Source organism: Carassius auratus, chromosome 39 (genome assembly GCF_003368295.1).
Source record: "Carassius auratus strain Wakin chromosome 39, ASM336829v1, whole genome shotgun sequence".
NCBI lineage: Eukaryota > Metazoa > Chordata > Actinopteri > Cypriniformes > Cyprinidae > Carassius > Carassius auratus.
This window is the reverse complement of record NC_039281.1, coordinates 7,839,314-7,860,885: the sequence shown is the minus strand read 5'-3', so window position 1 is coordinate 7,860,885 and position 21,572 is coordinate 7,839,314. Positions and strand designations below refer to the sequence as shown.

The 21,572-nt window shown below is 37.5% G+C and overlaps 2 protein-coding genes across 2 annotated transcripts in view; one reads left to right on the top strand and one right to left on the bottom strand.

The window, feature by feature from the left end:
• The window catches only part of LOC113058026 (NEDD4 family-interacting protein 1-like), an 11,936-nt gene extending 11,758 nt beyond the window's left edge, over positions 1 to 178 (top strand). Inside the window, exon 8 of the mRNA XM_026225692.1 lies at positions 48 to 178. Coding sequence (XP_026081477.1) covers positions 48 to 178 — 131 coding nt within the window. The remainder of the gene's footprint in view (positions 1 to 47) is intronic.
• A 2,894-nt stretch (positions 179 to 3,072) lies between these two features.
• On the bottom strand, positions 3,073 to 21,221 carry LOC113057847 (glucocorticoid receptor-like). The gene is made up of 9 exons (XM_026225390.1): positions 20,914 to 21,221; positions 18,682 to 19,805; positions 9,081 to 9,229; positions 8,556 to 8,672; positions 8,134 to 8,418; positions 7,332 to 7,476; positions 6,439 to 6,569; positions 6,174 to 6,331; positions 3,073 to 4,892 (listed from the first exon to the last, which is right to left on the bottom strand). Exons 2-9 carry the CDS (start codon positions 19,794 to 19,796, stop codon positions 4,740 to 4,742), a joined length of 2,253 nt encoding a protein of 750 aa, XP_026081175.1. The 5' UTR covers positions 19,797 to 19,805; positions 20,914 to 21,221; the 3' UTR covers positions 3,073 to 4,739.
• Positions 21,222 to 21,572: the final 351 nt, after the last annotated feature.

The window sequence follows — 21,572 nt, the reverse complement described above, 5'->3', positions numbered from 1 at the left end:
ACGGAAAATAAAAGAGAAACGCCTACAGCTTTTTTTTTGATCTTCAGGACATAAACAACAAAAGTGCAAAGAACACGTCTGCTTCAGACGCCCTTGTTGTTTGCATAATGCAACTAATTACATTGCATTTTTTACTTTTAAAGCTTTCCAGTTCCTCCAACCATTAATCAGTGCTTAATTCAGTCGTACAGTATAACATTCATTATGCAGTTAAAAACTACTTACATTTGCATGTGCTTCATCAATAATCAGCTTCTGTAAAATTCCCAGTCACCGTTTGTTTCTTTGGGTTTTCTCTTAATTTGTGGCAAGGTTGTAAATAAATTACTTTGAGTAAACCTAGTGAGCTAGAACAAGAGTATGTATATACAGTATACGAGAAGAGAGATATAAATAATGTTATAATACATGCACTTTCAAGATATAAAAAAGAATAAGATCCTTGTAAAGCCAAAATATATATGAAGGCAACGTTTATTCAAGAATATGTCTGCTTGTTTTAAGTTACTGTCACAAAATGGACCAAAATAGACTTATTGTATAATAGATTATCTTAGACTGATAGCAGTTCAATATATGGTTCCGAATTAAAGCACATCTGGTTATGTAATGCGCTTAATCAATCAGTATGAGTTACAGAATATCTTATGATGCCAAATGTAGCAGTAGATGGTTCATTGATCTTCTTCGTTTTTTATTTGTATTGAAGGCTTCAGTGTGGGATAGTGTTTCACGATGTGTTTGTGATTTGTATGTTTTACACTTGTCCTGTAACTTTTAATAAATGTAACATCTATGGCAACACCACAGATCACTCGTGCATTTGTCATTATTATACACTAGCACTAACGGTTTGTGTTTCGGAAGATTTAAAGGTCGCCTTCTTCATGATCCATGTTTTAAACTTTAGTGTTTGTAATGTTGTTGTGTTAGAGTATAAATAATATCTTTAAAATCTAAAGCTCAAAGTTCAATGCCAAGCGAGATATTTTATTTAACAGAATTCGCCTACAACGAATGACCCGTATGGACTACACCCCTCTAGTTCCTGCAGTAATGACATCACTAAAACAGTTTTTTGACTAACCTCCGCCCACATTAATTCACAAAAAAGGGGGCGTGGTCTTGTTGCGCTCCGACGGAGAAGAAGGAAGAGCTGTTTGTGTTGGTCGCCATGTCGTTTGAAATGCTGTTATTTTCATCTCGGAGTCCAATCACCTTTTTTTGTGTGTTTCCCAGGAACGCTGTACTTTGAGATTAATGGTTACAATTTATGTTTAACTCGGTTCCCGAAAATGTATTAATCCACTGTTAAAACTATGTGCAGACCATTTTGCTGAGGACGGCTTCCTCAATCTCAATCAGTTTAATGCTCATTCCCACAAAGATTATCCTGAAAGATGGAGCAGTTCCCTCTTTGTCTGGAGAAGGCGTTGTTTATGGACACAACCGGTAAGTGATTTTATTATTTAAGTTGTGCTTTTTTACAGTTTCTCTAACTTATTACTCAAAGGGCAATGCTGTTTAGCTTTAACTAGATGTTAGGGCTGTGCAAAAATCTTAGTGCGATATTCATGCACATCTCGTCAGTAAAAAACGCTCCTGTGATAAGTACATCTCCAGCACATGCTCCTGCACACTTGCTTCTCACAATTAGTCCAATCACGTTATCAGGAGGTCAACGCTGAGCCTGCTCTAAATTCCATATATCCAGATTTAATTCTAAGTATTCAAGTCCACCCAGTGTTATTATTATATTTTTTTTTAATCGACTAAAATCTTGACCTTTCTCAAATTGAGCCGATCTCCGATGCTGGTCTGTGACATCATGAAAACAGGCCCCTCCCACAATAGTTTGATTGACAGTAGCATTTCAGCACAGGCTTGTGTCTTACCTTAGACGCGTCCTTAGTGAGCGGTCTTCAGTCTACCACAGTGTTGCCAAGTCTGCGGTTTTCCCATGGAATGGGTTACTTCATTCTACTGTGGGAAGTCGTGGCCTAATGGTTAGAGAATCGGACTCACAATCGAGGGTTGCGAGTTCGATTCTCGGGCCGGACAGGAGTTGTAGTTGGGGGAGTGCTTGTACAGTTCTCTCTCTACCTTCAATACCATGACTTAGGTGCCCTTGAGCAAGGCATCGAACCCCAAACTGCTCCCCGGGCGCCGCAGCATAAATGGCTGCCCACTGCTGTGGGTGTGTGTTCACAGTGTGTGTGTGTGTGTGTGGTGTGTGTGTGTTATGCTGCTGTGCCCAGGGAGCAGTTGGGGGTTCGACTTATTCACCTAATAAGTCGTGGTATTGAAGGTGGAGAGAGAACTGTACATGCACTCCCACCACCCACAATTCCTGCCAGCCCGGGGACTCGAACTCACAACCTTTCGATTGGGAGTCTGACTCTCTAACCATTAGGCCACGACTTCCCTGCTCTGTATATGTGTGTGTGTAATTTGGATGGGTTACATGCAGAGCACAAATTCTGAGTATGGGTCACCATACTTGGCTGAATGTCACGTCACTAACACTTTCTTATGAAAACCTGGCAACCCTGGTCCATTGTTTCACCACAGGAGCAGATGTAGACAAGAATGTCTCCTAAACGACTGAGGAGTTTTGTTGTTGGATGTAATAATGAAACATAGCAATAATCATTTACTCCCAACATATGAGCCGCTGAAGACACAGTGGATTATGTTGAAGTGAATGTGCCCCCAATCGAAATACGTCTTCATCTTCGAGCGAATCATTCGTTGGTCCAGCTTTAACTCCAGAAGAGGTGAGTGTAAAGGGTTTTAATGAATCATTGCAAATGGCTTTTCCTAATAATGTACTACTTAGCAAGTTTCAAAATGAATTTACTAAAGTAGTCTCTCGAAGAGGTTGGAAGAGAGGGGCGGAGTCAGAAGAGCTCATTAACATTTAAAGGAAAAACCCGTTTAACACTTTTTTTTTTTTTTTTTTGCTCCATTGAAACGAGATGACACTAAAGCTGAGATAATGTCAATTTCCACCCCATCCTTTCCATGCATTTGACTTCTGATAACATGACAAGCCACTCCTGACACACAGGGTTTAAGAGAACATTTTATTAGACATGTTGCAAAAGTGCATGTAAATACATCTGTTTATTTATATCATATATATCTTTAGGAATCGGAAGAGCAAAGTGAAAAGTGCTGCTCATATATGGATTATAGTTTGAAAATGAGTGTTGTTCGCTAAATCAATGCAATGCTAAGAATCGAGATATCATCAGATTTTTATTTGTGTATTAAACAAGATGCATTAAGCTTCCACAGAAGAAAAATGTAAAATATAATTATCTTCTGTTTTTCCCTCTCTTGAACAGATACACCTTTGACAACTGTTAAGACGAGCACAGTTTTAGTTTGTACAAACTGAAAGCAATATATGTTTGGCACAGAAATGAAACATCGCAACAATACTGGTGAGTAGAAATTCCCAGAGAGTTAAAACCCTGCTCCTGCACCACATTTTGACCGTTTTAACCAAGACAGATCAATGCTAGTTTAATATGGATTAGTGTGGACCTGATAAAAAAACAAACACTGTTTTACATGATCTAGAGTTTGAAAAGTACTGCAAAATATAAATGTAGTGGGCCTGAGTTGATGTTTGGTGTCGCTAAGTGTGATTGTACTGTATCTTACAATTAAAATCATGTTTGTATGAATCCAGAACGTTATAGGAAATGTAATCTGCATTCATTGTTTTGGTTGTATACTGTGGCATTACTATGTAAGCCAAGGAACAAAGACGACAAACATAAAACAAAAAAACAGACATGTTTCACATTGCATAATTCCTATATGAATTAACAGGAGGATTTCATAATTAATAAATGGCTTTTTTTTAAACACAAATACACTTTTTCTGCAAAGCAAATCTAAACCAGCCCCTTTAAAGTATTTACAAGGAGTGAAAGTGCTCGATTTGCATTTCTCTACTGATATTAGCGTAAATAATCGACGGACTCGTCGATAAGGATCACTTTTTTTTTTTTAAAGATCACACTAATGATTACAAAGCTGGCTAAAATAAAATAAAAAGCGCTGTTTTTTGAAATTACAAGTGCATGTGGGTATAAAAGTACAATCGACTATGAAGTAGTAGTTCTGGATGTCTGGTTGTAAACGAGTCAAGAAAACGGCTAAGAGTAAAGCTAAAAATAAAAAGGCACATATTTTCCCTTTTTCTGTATATATATATATATATGTAACTGTTAATGAGTTGTTTTAAAACAATATAGATATGGTGTCATACAAAATGCATTTCATTTTCAAACCAAGCCGAAGCCATTATCTCTGCATATTATTGACATGATTATTTCAAAGTGTTATCATCTGAAGTTACCAAGTATGATACTCCGCTTTTGACTATATGATCTGCGCCTACTGGACTGTAAGTGTTGCATCCGCTCCAAAAATAAGAGACGTGTTGAACTCTACTTAATAAGAGACCTTAGACAATAAGCTTTCATCTACTAACACCTGAGACGACATGTATGGGGAAATCTATCAACAGTTCAGCCGTTTTTTTTAGGTTTTTACAACCTCTAGTTACCCGTCTCTTCCTCCGAGTCCACTTTACTGTGGTCAATCTTGGAGTTGTGTGCTGGGTTGCATACGGTCCTGGCTCTCAGCGCTCTCACACGCCTCTGTTGTCCCGCTGGGGTGGACTTTTAAGGCATCGTGTCCTGCTGCTGGGAGGAGGACCGTCACTTCTGGTGAAAGAGCAGTGATTTGACACTCCCAGCTTTGAATTTTGGTAACTGGTTGCTGATGATCTCCGCCAGCATTTCGGGAAACTCCACGCTGAGGGATTTATTCACAAAGGTGTAGAAGCAGAAGTTCAGGAGTCCACCCACCATCTGAAGAGACATAGAGGGGTTAAGAGATATTAAACATCTTTCGAGTGAACCCCAAACATAGGGCGAGACTAAGTTAGGCTATGCACATATTCTCCATTTCATTAAAAGTAAAGGAAGTTCATGCATTTGGAAAAAGAACACACACTGCCATTCAAAAGCTTAGGGTCAGTGACATTAATTAATTTGATTCAGCAAGGATGCATTAAATTGATCAATCGATAAATTAAGGTTTCAAATAAAAGAAATTCATATTCATCAAATATGAAGCAGCACAAATGCTTTAACATTGATCGTAATAATGCACGTTCATCGAGCAGGAAATCTGCATATTAGAATGATTTCTGAAAGATCATGTGACACTGAAGACTGTAAGTTTCAGTAATGATGCTGTAAATACAGCTGTGCATCACAGGAAGGAATTACATTAGAAAATATTTTACAATTATAATAACTGTATTCTTGATCAAATAAATGCAGCCTTGTTGTGCATAAGGAGTCTTCTTTCAAAACATACAAATAAATAAATCAGGCCTGTCTTTTGTCTTTTAACTACAATAATAATTTATGCAACAAAAAGACGACCCATTTACATTTGATCTGATCTAAAATCTAGTGAACTGCCACAGCAGTCAGCATCCATACCTGCCAACCTTGAAGAAATTTTATGAGTACTTACAGTTACATTTACTTGTTACATTTATATTATTTACATCAAGCTTTTGAATGGTATAGTATTGCATATTGTTATTGAAACTTCATAATGTTTCACTTGATTATACATTTAGTCAGGAATTATAGTTTGGAAAAAGTCTAACTAGTAAAATGTTTATACGTTATATGAAAACTATTACAAGTATATAAATAAATAATAAGAGACTCCCTCATGTTTATTATCTCTACTGAATAAAGTGCTTATTTAAGCGTACTACTCAAGCGTACTTATGGGTCAAAATGCGTGCAGAGTACGAAAAATGCGTACATGTTGGCAGGTCTGCAGCATCATTTAAATGCATTATTTATATATATAAAAAAGTACTACTTAGGGTTAAGTACTAGTTATAGTAACTAGTTAGTAAGAAACAGCCTGTTTATGCAACTGATGGTGAGCTTAGTGCCATGTGTTTTATGCTTATTGGAGTACTGAGTCTTTAGCTTAGGGACCTACAAAACTCTACTGGGATCAATTGTTGATTTGAGTCTCGCTTTAGCAAGTACAGCTCACTAAGGTTTGGAGCAAAGCCATCATTTTCCAAGAGCATTGTTTAGGATAAAGGCCCTTACATCATGCATGGAGTCCAGTAGCTTAGTGAGCTGATAGAATCGTTGCCAGTTCTTGCTGGAGTTCTCCTCTCTCTTCACAATAGCCTTGCCCAGCTCTTTAATGTAAGACATCCGTAGCTCATCAAACACTGACTGGCTCTTCAGACCATCCTTCGGCACTGAGAAAGCACAACAACACACAAAGGTTTAGTTACAGTCCTCTTAAAAATGAATTCATCTGGATTCTCAGGGAACCTCAAGCATCAATGTCTTCTACAGAAGTCACCTGTGCTCAGGAGCAGAAGGACTTTCATGCACAGGTACTCCTCGTTGGACACTTGCAGTCTCACAAACTCATTGGAGATCTTCAGCATCTGTTCACACTGATCATTCATGTAGGGCAACCTCATCCTCTCTCTGCAGACGGACACACAAGACTCTTATTTAGGCTTTTATGGGCAGCTAAAGCAACATTTTTCCTAAAAATTAAAATCTGCTCACTCTTACTTCATCGGAGACGGATACGAGTTTGTTTGGTGATTGGAAGAGATTTGGATAAATGTAGCATTGCTTCACTTTCTCGCAAATGGATCCTCTGCAGTGAATGGGTGCCGTCAGAATAAATTATTCTGAACTGCTATTTTGTACCAGAAGCATTGGTTTAAAGTTAAAATTCTTTAATGATGAATTTATTACAAACACACAGCTTTTGTCTTTCTCAAGACATTAACTGATGGACTGGAGTTTTTGTGTTTTTATCAGCTGTTTGGACTCTTACTCTGACGGCACCCATTCACTGCAGAGCATCCATTGATGATCAAGTGATGCAATGCTATATTTTTTTCCAAATCTGATGAAGAAACAAACTCATCTACATCATGGATGGCCTGAGAGTGAGCACATTTTTACCAGACATTAAATGTTCTGTTTATAATGAGTGCATGCTGCAGATTTGTTGTCTACTGCTTTTCTTTATTTTGATTGAGTGTCCCTGTGTTTATAGTTCATCAGCTAGAAAGAAAGTGTTCTGAAAGTGATTCCCAAAAATTCTCATAGAATTAGTATGATTATTTAACCCTTTACAGTTATCGTTATCATCATAGTTTCCATGGTGTGAGAGCGTCTTTAAACTGCCAGAGAGATTATTAAAGCAAACAGCATGTTAAATGAGATACATACTCATTGATGACTAGATCTGGTGCGAAACACAGCATGTTTCCATTACACTGCTGGTATGACCTCCAGCCCAGTCCGAAGGACATGAGGAAGAGCCAGGAGCATTGCAGGAGGGTCATCTGATCATCCAGGTGCAGGTTCCTAAACCCTAAAAACAGCAAAATTGAGTTTTTAGTACAAGCTGCGGCTGAAGATCTTCAACATGGCTTTTTGAATACAATCTTTGTTTTTTTTTTTTACAAAATTGGATATAAATGAAGTGGTGTCCTTTTATTATTTCTCAGACAAAATGCTGCACATTGAAATATTTCAAATAGCAAGGCTAAATTACAATTTTAAAACAAATTCCAAATCAAATAATATAAATTAAATAAATCACCTCATATAACCTAAGTCTTTGCATGCGCTCTTTCCATTTAAAAATAGAGACAAGCACTGGAATCACGATCCAAACAAAGGATGTTGCACACATGCAGCATGAGCAGTTTTTGATTTAAATTAGATTCTATTATTTCACTTTCAGCTTAATTTCAAGAAGAAATTAAAAAGTAAATTTACTCTCTGACAGCAGGTGGCGCTTATGGAACAGCAGCGATGGCATCGTTTCCAGCTTATAAGCACTGCTTTAATATGAATTATGCAAAGGCGAGATGAAAATACATTTAACCGTTTCTGAAGACGGTCAGTTTCCTCTCAGAGATACACTCAAATAAACCTCCAGCCTCAAATGACTCGCGATTTATTTTAATATTCATACATTTATCAGCTTGCGGTGCATCACTACATCCCTAGTCTCTAGTTGTACCTGGCAGAGCTTTGGCCCATTTGACCGCGGAGATGACCTGCCGGCCGCCCAGCCGGTTCAGAGTGGTCATAATGCGGGTGGAGGTGTCCGGTATGGTGCTGTCGTATCCGGCGTAGATGGTGTCCGGCTCGATGGCCTTCAGCAGTGACAGCATGGTGGGCACCACCTGGGGCATGGGTTTGGGCACCAGTGCCCGGGGCTCAGGCAGCGGAGGAAGACTGTGCTCTGGAACCGACGGCTGCTGGATCACCTTTCCGGATTGATTCCCTCTCTTGGTTTTACGAGCTAAGCGGTGAATGAGCAAAGTTTACGACAGTCAGTTTTCAAGCTATATGCATTTCCCTTGATTGAATTAAAGTTTTGTTACACTGACATAACTGACATTTAAGGATTGTAATTATGTAACAAGTGCAGCATGTTACCATCTAGGTTCATGCCTGCCATGAGGCATTTTCGGTAACGACAGGCAGGGCAGTTCTTCCGGCGGATTTTATCAATGATGCAATCGTTCCGTCCAGCGCACAGGTAATTGTGTTGCCCTACGAGAATCGAGAATAGTGTGGATCAGACAGGATGTTTTAGACATGTCAAAAACTGTCCTGAAACAAATTGCATTGCTAGTTTTTAAATGCAGAGCCTTAGTTTGTATAGTTAAAATAAATGCATTTAAAATAAACACTTAATTAGCTGTAAAATTCTATTCAGGTGACCTGTCTGCATTAGAGTGATGTTATCAGAATACATTTCCTCTGTCTGGCACAGATGCATTTCAACACCCACAGAATAAAAAGCATTTTGATTAGATGCAGTGAAAAAGTCAAGTCAAACTAGAACGACATGTCTCTAAATTTACCTAATGGCCAATAAACACTTGTTTTTTTTTTAGCAAAAAACATGCATTGCGCCAGATGTTCAACAGGGTACAAAATGTGTCAGAACTTTCTTACCTTCAACTGCTCTCTTAAAGAAGACTTTACAGCTTCCGCAGGTGAGGACTCCGTAATGGCAGCCTGAAGCATCATCAGAGCACACAAGACAGCTTTTGTGTGTGCCAGACTTCCCCGCAGCTGAGGTCGTGGCCGTGCGCTCTTCAGGTCTGAAAACACACAAACAAAGGGATGCGTGTATATTAGCTAACAGGAACAATGCCATTTAAAGATTCTGAATAATAATAATATTGCTCAGCAGGAATATAAAAGAACTCAGCTCTTATACTAACATAGTAATATTAGAAGTTTCAGCACGCTCCTATGCCAATGCAATGATTACGTAACATGACGAAGAGGATGCGAGAATGGCCACCAGGGGGCGACGGCTGAACGATGGCCTAAACGTGGCTCCACCACCACAATGAGCCACATTTGCAACACTTACACATGCATTCAGCATGAGAGAAATACTATGAGATGCATGCAAATCCATCCAGTGAAGCAGAGCGAAACAGAGGACAGTTGCATATTCTCTTTAGACAACATGAATAAGTTTCCCTCTAACAGATAGCAAATGTCAGACAAATAGCTGTCAAATCATTTAGATTTTCAGTCTAAACTTCATTTTCTGAAAACTATGCAGGCTGTAAGTACATGGAAACAGCTATGATTCAACTGGTAGAGATTTTCCTGTATCATTTGTAATAAAGTAAGTACATCTGCATGACTATCAGCAGACAGGACTGCTTTACTGTATTCACATGTGGGGGGAAACAAAGAAACAGCGTAGCGTGAAAATACGGAGTGAGACGTGTTGCAAAAACAAGTCTAAACATGACAGATCTTGTTAGGCACAAAACAAGCATCACAACTAGCAAGATCCAGATGATATGGGTTTATTATTGGTTTTACTTCACACTAGTGTTTAGACTCACATGTCAAAAAATGTGAAGTTGTTTTTGCTCGAATGCATGATTTATTGCTTCGTTATCAATAATCTTTTGGTCTGCGTTCATCAAGTTCCAAATAAATAATTTTATGAGATGCCTATCATTTGTGGTAGTTATTTTTATGGATATTACTAGACACACGGTTATGCATTATACATAAAAGTACACGCTCATCTACCACTTATTGTCACGGCATGCATTTTATTGCCCTTTAAAACAAAAACCACAAAATATCTGGTTTATAAAGACCTGTAAAAGAAGCAACCTGTGCATGCACACTTGAAGTTTTAATAGCATCATGTCATACCTTTCAAGCTCAACCCGATCTCTATTACTTAGAAAACATTTTAATAATAGTCTTAGTCTGTTCCAGAGCTTTTCAACTGTTGACCCGCAGGCCAAATGTGGCCCTGAGATTAGAAGAGCCCTGCTCTATTAAAAGCGAGAGCATTATGCATCAGAAAACACAACAGCTTTATCAAACCTGTAACAGAAATGATGAGAAGATGTAGGACTCTAATGGGTAACAAGGACTGCAAAATCAAATTGATTAAAACCAAAGATTATTAGAATGATTAACTGATTAATAAGTAGTCTCTGATCGATTATTCCACTTTTGCAAATTGTTAAAATGCTCAAATTCTAAGCATACTCATAAAAAGCTGCCTTGTAGCAGAAAATCAAGTTGTAATTCCAACTGCAAGCAACACTGTTTTTGCATGCTTAATATTGTAAAGCTGATGGCTTTATAGAAGTCTATTCCTTTAAGTGTCTTATAAATAAACATGACGTAACTTTACTTTAGTGCCGATTGCAGAGCTGGTGCACACATATCTTCAATCAGATGCTTTCTTAACTGCTGCTTTTCCACCTCTGTCATTTCATTTGTGTTTATTTTGTCATTGAGAGGAAAGCACGCAGCATATACTTACACATTCATCTCATCAGCGTCAGGATGATCGCTAACAGTAAAGTAGTGATGACTGCTGTCGAAACACTGCTTCATGAGGCTTTGAAACCATTGGGAATCATTTAACAGTGGTTTGGAGCGCGTATAAAAATGCCAAAAGTTTGTAATGTTATAAATGTTTTGCCTTAGGAGCGGGCGATCTCTGTGAACCCGTGATCCGAGTTTATGGAGATTGCCTCGCTGTGGTGAACAAATGAATCAGCGTTTTTATACGATCTCGGATCAGTCCGATCAATTTGTAGACATTTTTAATGAGACGTGTGTAATTAAAAGGATGAGTAGTAGTTAATGATCTCTAACTGGCCTGTTTAGAGAAGATTTTCGTAAAACAAACAAAACAAGCACTTGCAAATTAATGATAAGCAGCCTATTTCAAAGATGTATACTATATAGACACTATTTTAATTTAATTTTATAATTTGGATTGCATTTAATACCTCAAGAAAGCATTTGCTTTAGGTTTGTAAAAGCGTTTTTTTTTCATTGCATTTACACAGAGTGCTTCGAAACAGTGAATCATTTGCGAAGCAATTGATTCAAAGCTTCAAAATGGTTCATTTCTCCCATCACTACAGTAAAGTGTTGCTTGAACTTATTTTTTACCTCTTAACGAAAAAAAGAAAGAAAATAATTTGCTGTCCGTATATCTGACATTTTGTCACATGAGGTCAAACAACTATTCAAAAACATTATTATTTGTCAACAATTTTTTTATTGTCAACATCGTTAATAATCTCAACAAACCGTTTCAGCCCTAGAACCAAAAATAGATTGCTACGGGGAAATGATAAATAGAAAAATGGCATTTTAAATAAAACTTTTGAGGTAATTTTTTTAAATGATATCTATGACATGCATTTAGAAAATAGATGGGATGAATTCTCTTCTCATGCTGACTTTAAATATAAATCGGCCTGACTTTGCAACGAAGAAGAGGAATATGGGTTCGAAAATGAAGAGACACCAGCGGCCAAAATCCCACTCTATCCATCTTCTGTTTACTTATTTATAGACTGCATTTGATAGCCACAAAAGCACGTGACTTCCTCCACATTACACATCCATCTGCTATCTATTGATCACAGTGGGCTGAAAATCTCACATTTTAGTTGTCAGATGCTAGATTAGTCTATTTGTTTTAATAGCTTCATTGTACCTTAAAAGGCACAATGACATTTTGCAAAAGGTTGTGGGCTCTTTTTGAAAGAAATGTCTAATTCGTGGCTGAAGTCTTCAGTCTCCCAGGATCGGAGAGCAAAAGCAGCAATAAAAAAAAAAAAAGGAAATAGCACCTACCCTGAGGAGAAACACATGAAAACAGAAAGAGGAAGTTGAGCATGCCATCTCTGTGTCTTGCCATAAGACATATCCTCTTAAATCAGGCCGCAAGTACAAACACAATGCATTTTACACAACAATTCTTAAAACTATAAATTGTTCCATGAATTCAAAACACTAGAAGCTCTTTCTTTCCTTTTTGACTCACAGATGACTCACCATGATTGTAAAAAAAAAAAGGAAAATGTGGGTCACATTTACTTTCCAACCAGTCTAACCACACGGGTTTGCTCAACCCGAAATACAGTAACATTATCTGCATTCTTCTCGATGGAAAGTCACAAGGTTCAGACAGCAATCATTAGTGCGTTACAGATGATTAAGGATATTAATCAAACGTTTGTTGTTTTACACAAATGCACACAGACTTTCATACACTACATAGGCTACTCCTGCATGTTGTGAGATGCATAAGAAATCTTTAGATGTGAATCACACACCATAGTGCAGAATAAAAATTAAAAAAAGACATTTTTAGAGTCAAGAATATCATTATATTAATTTAAAGCATTAATACATTTTACTGCCTTTAGATTTTTATTTGAGGGCATATTAGCCATCCAATGGTTCACAATTACAACTGTGTGTTTGCTGCTTAAAAAATACATTTTCACATTGGTCTGAACAAAAACAGCAGACAGGCACATTTATTCTCTGCCAGTAGATGGCGACTTTGGAAAGGCAGAGATACAGAGGTGTCCCTGGAAACAACTGTACACAATTGACTTTGAATCGTGCAACATGTTTTACTAATGTTTGTGCTCATCAAATTACTGGTATTTGCACCATTATTTAATGCACAAAAATAAAACAGACGCTAATTTGCGTTGCACTTGGTATATTTTGTTGATTATTATGGAAATGATGCGTTTTCATTAGTTTATTGTTTGTAAATCAGCCACGGAAAATTCCACTCCCTTTAGCACTTTGTGGGAATTGCGCTCTCACGCTAATTTGCTCTGTTTAGTAAATCTGGCCCAAAGTGCCTTATTCGTTGATCATAATATGATTTGTCCTCCAGGACTCAGACTGCATTATTAGTTACGACTGAGGTGTTTTAGTTGTGTTGTGTCGCGCCGCCAGCCTGCAGTGTATACACATGGGATAATCTCTGCTCGGCCCAGATGGGAAAGTAGGTCAAACCAATGGCACTCATACCATTTCAGGCAGCTTGATCTCCGTGTGCTAAAGCAGAGGTGATTTACATCCATTATCTACTTCTGCTGACTGTCAAGATTTTTGCTCTACAGGAACCGAACCAAGACTGTGAGATAGTGAGAAAGTGAGAGAAAGAAGGAAGTAAAAGAAACAGAGGGCGAGAGCGAGAGAGAGACTGCCCTCTTTAATGGCTGTTGTTAAACACAGGTTGTCTGTTTTGTCAAATATACACGATGACTAACTGATCTGATATTCTTAACGCCGAGATGGTGTGAAACAGCTTCCCAGTAGCTGAAATAGCTTCTAGTGTAGAGGTCTACCAAGTTGGATTTTGATAACAGAAATCAGTCAAAGCGGTTACTATATGTGACCGTGGACCACAAAATCAGCCTTAAGTGTCAAATTTTCAACACTGAGATTTATACACCATCTGAAAACAGAATAAATAAGATTTCCATTGATGTATGGTTTTTAAGGACAGGGACAATATTTGGCCGAAATTCAACTATTTGAAAATCTGGAATCTGAAGGTGCAAAAAAATAAAAAAATAATAAAATTCTAAATACTGAGAAAATTGCCTTTAAAAGTTGTCCAAATTAAGTTCTTAATGCATATAATTAATCAAAAATTAAGTTGATATATTTATGGTAGGAAATTTACTAAATATCTTCATGGAACATGATCTTCACTCAATATCCCTAACGATTTTTAACATAAAAGAAAAACTGATAATTTTGACCCATACAATGTGTATTTTTGGCTATTGCTACAAATATACCCCAGACCCTTCAGATTGGTTTTGTGCTCAATGGTCACATATTGTATTTTTGCACAGCATTCAGGACTGAAAAGATAAATTTGTATACTTTTTAATAACTAATAAAATTGGCATTAATTTATGTATTAAGTTATTTAATGTGAAAGGAGAAACTACTGACCAGTATTACATATACTGTACATCACATTACAGCTTTAAGAGCATTACCTTTTTTTATTTCCAACAATGTAAGAGCCTTGTAATTTTTGATCATTTTTATGTGTCCTTAAACTTTTGAATGGTAGTGAAATTCAACATGATCAATCATACTATTAAAAAGGGATTTATTTCAATTACTAATTTAAAGACCAAACACAATCAATGCTGTGGGTAAAAAAAAAAAACACTTTGTAAAATACGGAGTGTGTTATTTTCCAATGGCATCTGGAGCGTCTCTATGTTTGGCATTTGGAATGGAGTTTATATGTCCAGCTACAAGTGTCATTCGGCCAATGCAAATAAAAGCAACTGCGTGTTTGCATTGTAGTAACAGAGCTGCTTTTCTGCTTTAAATAAATGCCGTCTGTTTTTGTATAAACCATGTATACAGTGTTTGCAGAACAGCGTGACAGTCTCCATACATTTCAAAGATCAGCCTCAGGGCTTTTTTTTCTTTTTTTAGAAAACCTATATTTCGCTAGTCCAAAGGTCCTCATTGTGGGACTGGTTATGCAGAGTTAAAAATATTGGGTTGGTGATTGCTAGAGGGAGGAGAGGAGAGAGAGAAAACAAGCTACTTATTCACAGCTGTCTAAGAGCGGTCCATGTTGGTTGAGTCATATAAAGCCGAGCAAAGCTTTCAGGAAGAATTTCTGAGTCACTTCTAATTAAAAGGGTTTGGCTCAATTAAATCTTCATTCATTAAGGACAGAGTCACACAGGAGTGGAGATAAAAAATAAAAAGAAATGTAAAAAAGCATGCAGCAAAGCAAAAGGGGTGTGAACCGATTTCATGTTTGCGTGAGAAACGGTGCAGCACTGACACGATACCAACCATTTTTCCTGCATAGCATGCACACGACAAAGACAGCGAGATGCATCTAAGCTGGATGCAAGCCACTAAATGTCCCACAGGTTGAGACGCTGTCACGAATAACCCTGACTTCCACTCAAAACCTGCAGACCACAAAGGCCTGATAATTGAGCCCAAATGTATATTAAAGATGAAACCTCTCTTGTTTTTCACCATCTGTTCCTGTTCTCAGTGACTGAACCACAAACTGACTGCTTTTCTATCCACAACCACCAGCTATTTAGATGATTTTATGGTGCACTTTCAAGTTATTGCTGTTTCCCATAAAACATCTGACTATGTAGTAGGCCAGATTTTCAGTCAGTACCCTGTGATGTATTTGGCAGATAAACATTGTTTATAGCCAAGATGAAACCGCATCTATTTTAATTCCGTTTGACAAATATCGGAGTAAAACAGGATGTACAATGAGACAAAAAAATGGTTTTATCCATCGGGAACTGATAGGATTGTAGGAATGGAGCCAGATGTGGTCACACAACTTTTTAAGGAAGTTTTTTGACCAAAAGGTTGAAGGTCAAGATCACCCTTGAGAGGTAAACATCTTAACATCTATTTTACGAAGCTCAAGTTATTTGCAGTTTTTGTTTAACCTTCCTCCATAAGAGTCACTTCCAAAAGATTTTAGCTCCTTTAATTAAACACCTGAACCAGCTAATCAAGGTGTAATTCAGGATCACTAGAAACTTCTTAGCAGGTGTGTTGGAGCTAAACTGGCTTTCCAGTTGTGAAAGTGGAGCAGGATTGAGCCAGTGTTATTTATATACTATTATGGTACTTATTAATATTTGATTAATGTGCTTTCATTCTGAAGCCGCTTTGACACAGCACATTGATTCTGGAAAACTGATCCCGGGAACCGTCCCAGAATGGGGACCTAGTAACACATGGTAATGTCACGTGTCTTTACGGGATGTGTGTGAACCAAAATCAAATGATCCCGGGACAAATTACAGGGCACATTATCGGTGTATTTTCCAAAATCTCTATGTGAAAGGGGCTTTTTAATTTCAGTTTTCATTTTAAGTCTAGATTAAGTTTTAGTAATTTATTTATGTGCTTTAGTCATTATTATTACACACACACACACACACACATATATATTTATTTATAGTTTCGGTTAACAATAACAACACTGGACTGGACACTTCTGTAAGCATTCATTAATGTTATCCGACATTAAAGTTTAGTTTTACTTTTATTTTTGTTTTAAAAAGCTTGTTATTTTATTTTATTCCTCAATGTTTGCTAAACATTTAGTAATTTATTAGTCAGTAGCTATATAATACAGCATGTGGTGTATACAATGCCTCATCTCATTCAATTTTGTTAATAAAAGTTAGTTTGTCTGCGTCATATTGTGGTTTTATTGTTGTTGTGCTTTTTAATTAAGAATAACAATGAATCTATCTTTTGTTTTAGTCTTTAAAAATGAAAGGTTTAGGTTAATTAAAATAGACAATTATATTTTCTTGTAATAAGTAACAAGATCACAAATAATAGTCTACTGATGAAAAAGAACTGGTTAAATGTTAAGCACTGTCATTTCCAAATAGCTAACTATAAAATATGATCAAGCATGAAATTGATTAATGTTGTTGTGCAATATATATATATATTGACTACTGGTTAACATTAAACAGTAGTAGCATGTCATTTCAGACGCAGAGACAGTTTATATATATATTGATGAAAAATTACAAGGAGATTGATTTAGTTTGAATATTCGTAATTTTCCGTAAAGTTGCTTTGTAATGATTTGTATTGTAAAAAGCGTTATACAAATAAACTTGAATTGAATTGAACATAACAACTTAAGTTTCCATGATGGCATGCACTCAAGAAATAATCATAAAAAGACCAGGTAAACACGGCTGATTTCAATTTCTTGTTGACTTTGAGTAAGATTGCATAATGTTATCTGTGCTCTAATTCCTGAAACAAGAAGTGAGGACACTGCCATCTGATCTGAACTCAACGACTCTGACATTAGAAAACATATCTTGTGTTTATTTTAAGCATCGAGCAAAAGCTGGTTAAGGTGCGTGAGTCGCCAGTGGCCCGTTTAAATGACAAATATGCAGACACTTCCTCAAAGCCTGTATGCTTGACATGACATTAACAATCCATCAAACCGTAGCAGTTTTGGAAAAGCAGGTTTCGGGTCGAGCTGATCAGATACCGTATGTTTGTCACTTACATAACTCATAAGTACATAAGTACAGGCTTCTTCAGACTTACAGTAAACACAAGAGCGTTTTTAAAGTAACAAAAGAAGCACATTAACCGATTACTTCCACAGAAATTCTGCCTTACTGTCTGTCTTGCTGTCTTTCAGCACATTTTTATACGATTTCTGCTCACACAAGTCAGGGTTTGCAAATAGGTGAAGAGAGATAGCAGTAAAACATGATGGGGCATGAATGTGAAGAGGAAAATGGAGCGTTACCGTCTGAAGGTTCAGGCAAGATCACAGACATTACTGAATCTTTAACTAGTTGAATTCTGTGGGTAAAAGTGTCAAATATCCATAATGGTGCAGCACAGTCATTTTTAGACTTATTTAAAACTGATTTCGTCTGATCTGAACTTAATTTCCTGGCTGTTCCTTACTGGAGGAAATGCATGGCATGATTGTTCCCAGAACAGACATGCCTTGAAATTTTAACTCTTTTTCTCTTTAATAAATATATTTTTGTGCCACAACTGCAAAAATCTGATTTATTTCTGAGATAGCCATGCTAAAACAGTCCCCACACTTTATTATTACTATTTTTACTAACAGCTACAGCTGAAATCTATTAAAAACATTTATATTTATTGGAATAAAGCTGCAATAAAATAAAATATAAATGAAAAACGGAAATTGGTTTAAGCGGAAGCACTAAAATTATGCTACTAACTGAAAATAATTAAATAAAAGCTAAAACTGAGATTAAAAAATACTTAAACTAAAAAAAAAGGTAATATCTGTTTTTTTTATTTTTTTATTAAAAATAATTTAAATTATGAAAGCACAAGGACTAAAACATTACAATAAAATGAAAAAAAAAACTGAAAATGTATCTATCTTAAAACATTAATAAAAACTATTATAACACTGCCAAGCTTTTGACCAATGAATGAGTTTTGAAAGTGATTACCTGAATTCAAAAAATGAAACTGAAAAAAAAAAAAAATTTAACTGAAATGCCATTGAAAGGTGTTTTAGATCTTAACACAACAACAAAAAAAGATTTATAACCAATGCAAACATTACTATGGTTTTCCCGAAAAATTCTAAAGATAAGTAATTCCCTGACTCTTCCAGGCCTAGGCTGTAGGAACAAAATCACAGACCACCACTGCTCACCTGGCATAGGGGCTTGCGTAGTTTTTGGAAAAGCATTCGCTGGCCCTCTGCTGCATTTCACTAGCATTCCCAAAGCCCTGGCCCCGGCCCCAACTCTCTTCTGTAGAGGTCACAGGGGTGAACATGTTAAAGACAGACTTCTGATCTTTCTTCTGACTGACAGCAGCTGTGGATGGGCCGGTGCCAAATAGGAAGCTCTGTCCACTTGAAGTGGTGACTCCGCAAATGTTAATAGGTGTGCTGTGCAGACTCCCCTGACAGTAGTTAGTCCCACCGTTGTTCTCCTGTTTGATGACCCCAGGAGTGCACAGCTGGATTATAGAGTCCTTCTCCACCTTCACGGTGGGCAAACTGATGCTGGCGGTGACCGTGTTGATGCTGGAGGAACTGGAAATGGTGCTGGTCGTGCCATTGCTCATCGAGACTCCGGCTTTCAAATCACTCTCCGTATTTGTCGGCATGTCTCCGAGCAGAGCATCGTCACCTATGGTGGAGAGGAACGCGTCATCCTCCACATAGAAATCAGAGGGTGATCCGTCCAACTCGAAGTCCTGCAGGAGGTCCAGAGTGTTGTCACTAAAGAGCTTATGATTGCCAACATCAACATCTTTCCCAATAGGCCCAAAGGAATCATTCTCAAGGTCCATATCGCCTTTATCCAATGGAGAAAACTCTGTTTTTATAGGAAAGAGATTGGCGTCGAATCCACCAATCAGGGAGTCCGCTGAAGGGGAGGTGTTGTTGAGGTCTGCGATGCTGGCCTCCAGACTTGAGAAGCTGTCTCCCAAAGTGAAAGCTCCCAGGGTTTGGTGTTGATGGGGTCTCTGCTCCTTCCCACCCATTTTGAGCTCTGTATCTTCCTCAAAGATGCCAAAGGTGGAGGACACGGAAGTGGAGTGCTCCTCAAAAGTAGGCGAGTTGCTCATGCCATTGGGAAGATCCCCAGAAGCCGGCTGCATCAGCGGATTGGGTGGAGGAACCAGTGAGGTGGGGGCGACAGACATGACGCTTTGGAGTCCGCTTCGAAAAATTCCCTCGACTGGGCTGTTGCTGTAATCCAACGTCTTCAGATGATCATCTCTCTTGGCGCCGGTCTTCAGTCCTCCTTGATCCATCTTGCATTGCTGTGGTAAAACAGAACAAAACAATTATAGTTTCTGAAACACCATCAACAACATGCCTGAGAAACCTAGTTTACTGTAGGTAAGGTGAAAACGAAACATTATTTGAGTAAACAAACAAAATTGCAACACAAAAATGCATATATATATATATATATATACACACATGCATTTTTAGTGCAATTTTGTTTGGGCTTTATATATGTTGACCCTACCTCCAAAATAAAAGATTCAGCATATATATATGCTGTTGAAGTATTTGTACGTTTAGTTCATGTTAACTACTATGATTAATTACTATTAACTAATGGTCCTTATTGTGATGTGTTGTAAACAAACAACTGGTAAATAAGTATTAGCATCAATAACAGCTATAAAAAGGGATCAATTAAAAAAAACTAAGCTTTTTATAATAATTAATGTAACGTTAGATTCAATAGTAATTGATTTTGCTTTACTGAAACTATGGTATTTTGTAGGATTTATTAACGGTTTTGCATACACATAAAATTTTATTGTATACAAGTACGATTTATAAGTTTTTATTATGCGTTTAGATGTGTTATCTATATTTTAATGTGTTAAAATAACAAAAGTCCGTTATCTAAACATGTCACTCACTCACTCAATCACATGCGCACTCTTGACTGAAGTTGAATGCCTCATAAAAATGGCTTAATTTTTAACGCCACCAACTCTATTTTGTCCAAAAGCTGCAGCTTAATCCATGATGATATACTCCTTCTAATGTCCCTCGATTATTATTTAAATAAACGGATAAAAATCGCAAATCTGGCTCTGGCGAGCTCCCGGATCGGACACACGCACTGAGGCCTAGTCGCTACTGCTAATGCTAATCCGCAGCAAACATACGAGAAAATCATTACACGTTTAGATTATAAAACCGTAAATAACGCGTAACACCTACGAAACAACAACACAGCACACATGATTCAACGACAAACAGTGAAAAAAAAAAAAAAAACGAGTTCAGTGGACGAAAGTATCCGATTGTGTTTTTACGATATCAACGCCAATATTTGTAACGTACTCGGGTGAGCAGTTAACACGAAACAAAAAAATGGTTTGAAGGTCGAAATAACGTACGTACCTGTTGATATATAAGTTCCCGTTTTGATTTGTTGCATCATTTGGCATTGTTTTGTTTAGACGTTGCGCTGTTAGCGATTAGCAACAACAACAGAAGCAGTAGTAGCGAAAGCCTCCGGTCGCTTCACAAGAAAACCCCGCAACTCGGATATCGTCCGTTTTTTTAGTCCGGATTCATAACACCGTCTGTGTAATCCATGCAATTTACTCGTTTCCAGCCATGAGAAAGGAGGCGTGCCATAAAACCCTAAACCACAAAAACATTCAAAATGGAGATTACGGTCGATAAACCCCTGTTTACATCGTGCAGCGCCACCTATTGGCTGCACAGAGTTATCAACATCTCCTCTTTTATTACACTAGACTAGGCTAGGCGCTGCACAGAATGATCACTGTATAACATCAAAGTACCGCGAGAGCGATAAGAGAGCACACGGATCCAATGCATTCGAATCGCTCTCGCGGTACTTTGATGTCATACAGAGATCACTCTGTGCAGCGCTGCTTGAAGTCGAACGCGCCTAGTGACTTCATTGATGTGAGTAACCTCGTGACATCACCATAAATCTAATCCCACTGCCTTCTCTCTCTCTCTGTTTGACCTTATTCAAATGAATTCCAACTTGCTTTAGTGGAATGACTGTAAAAAAATACAAAATT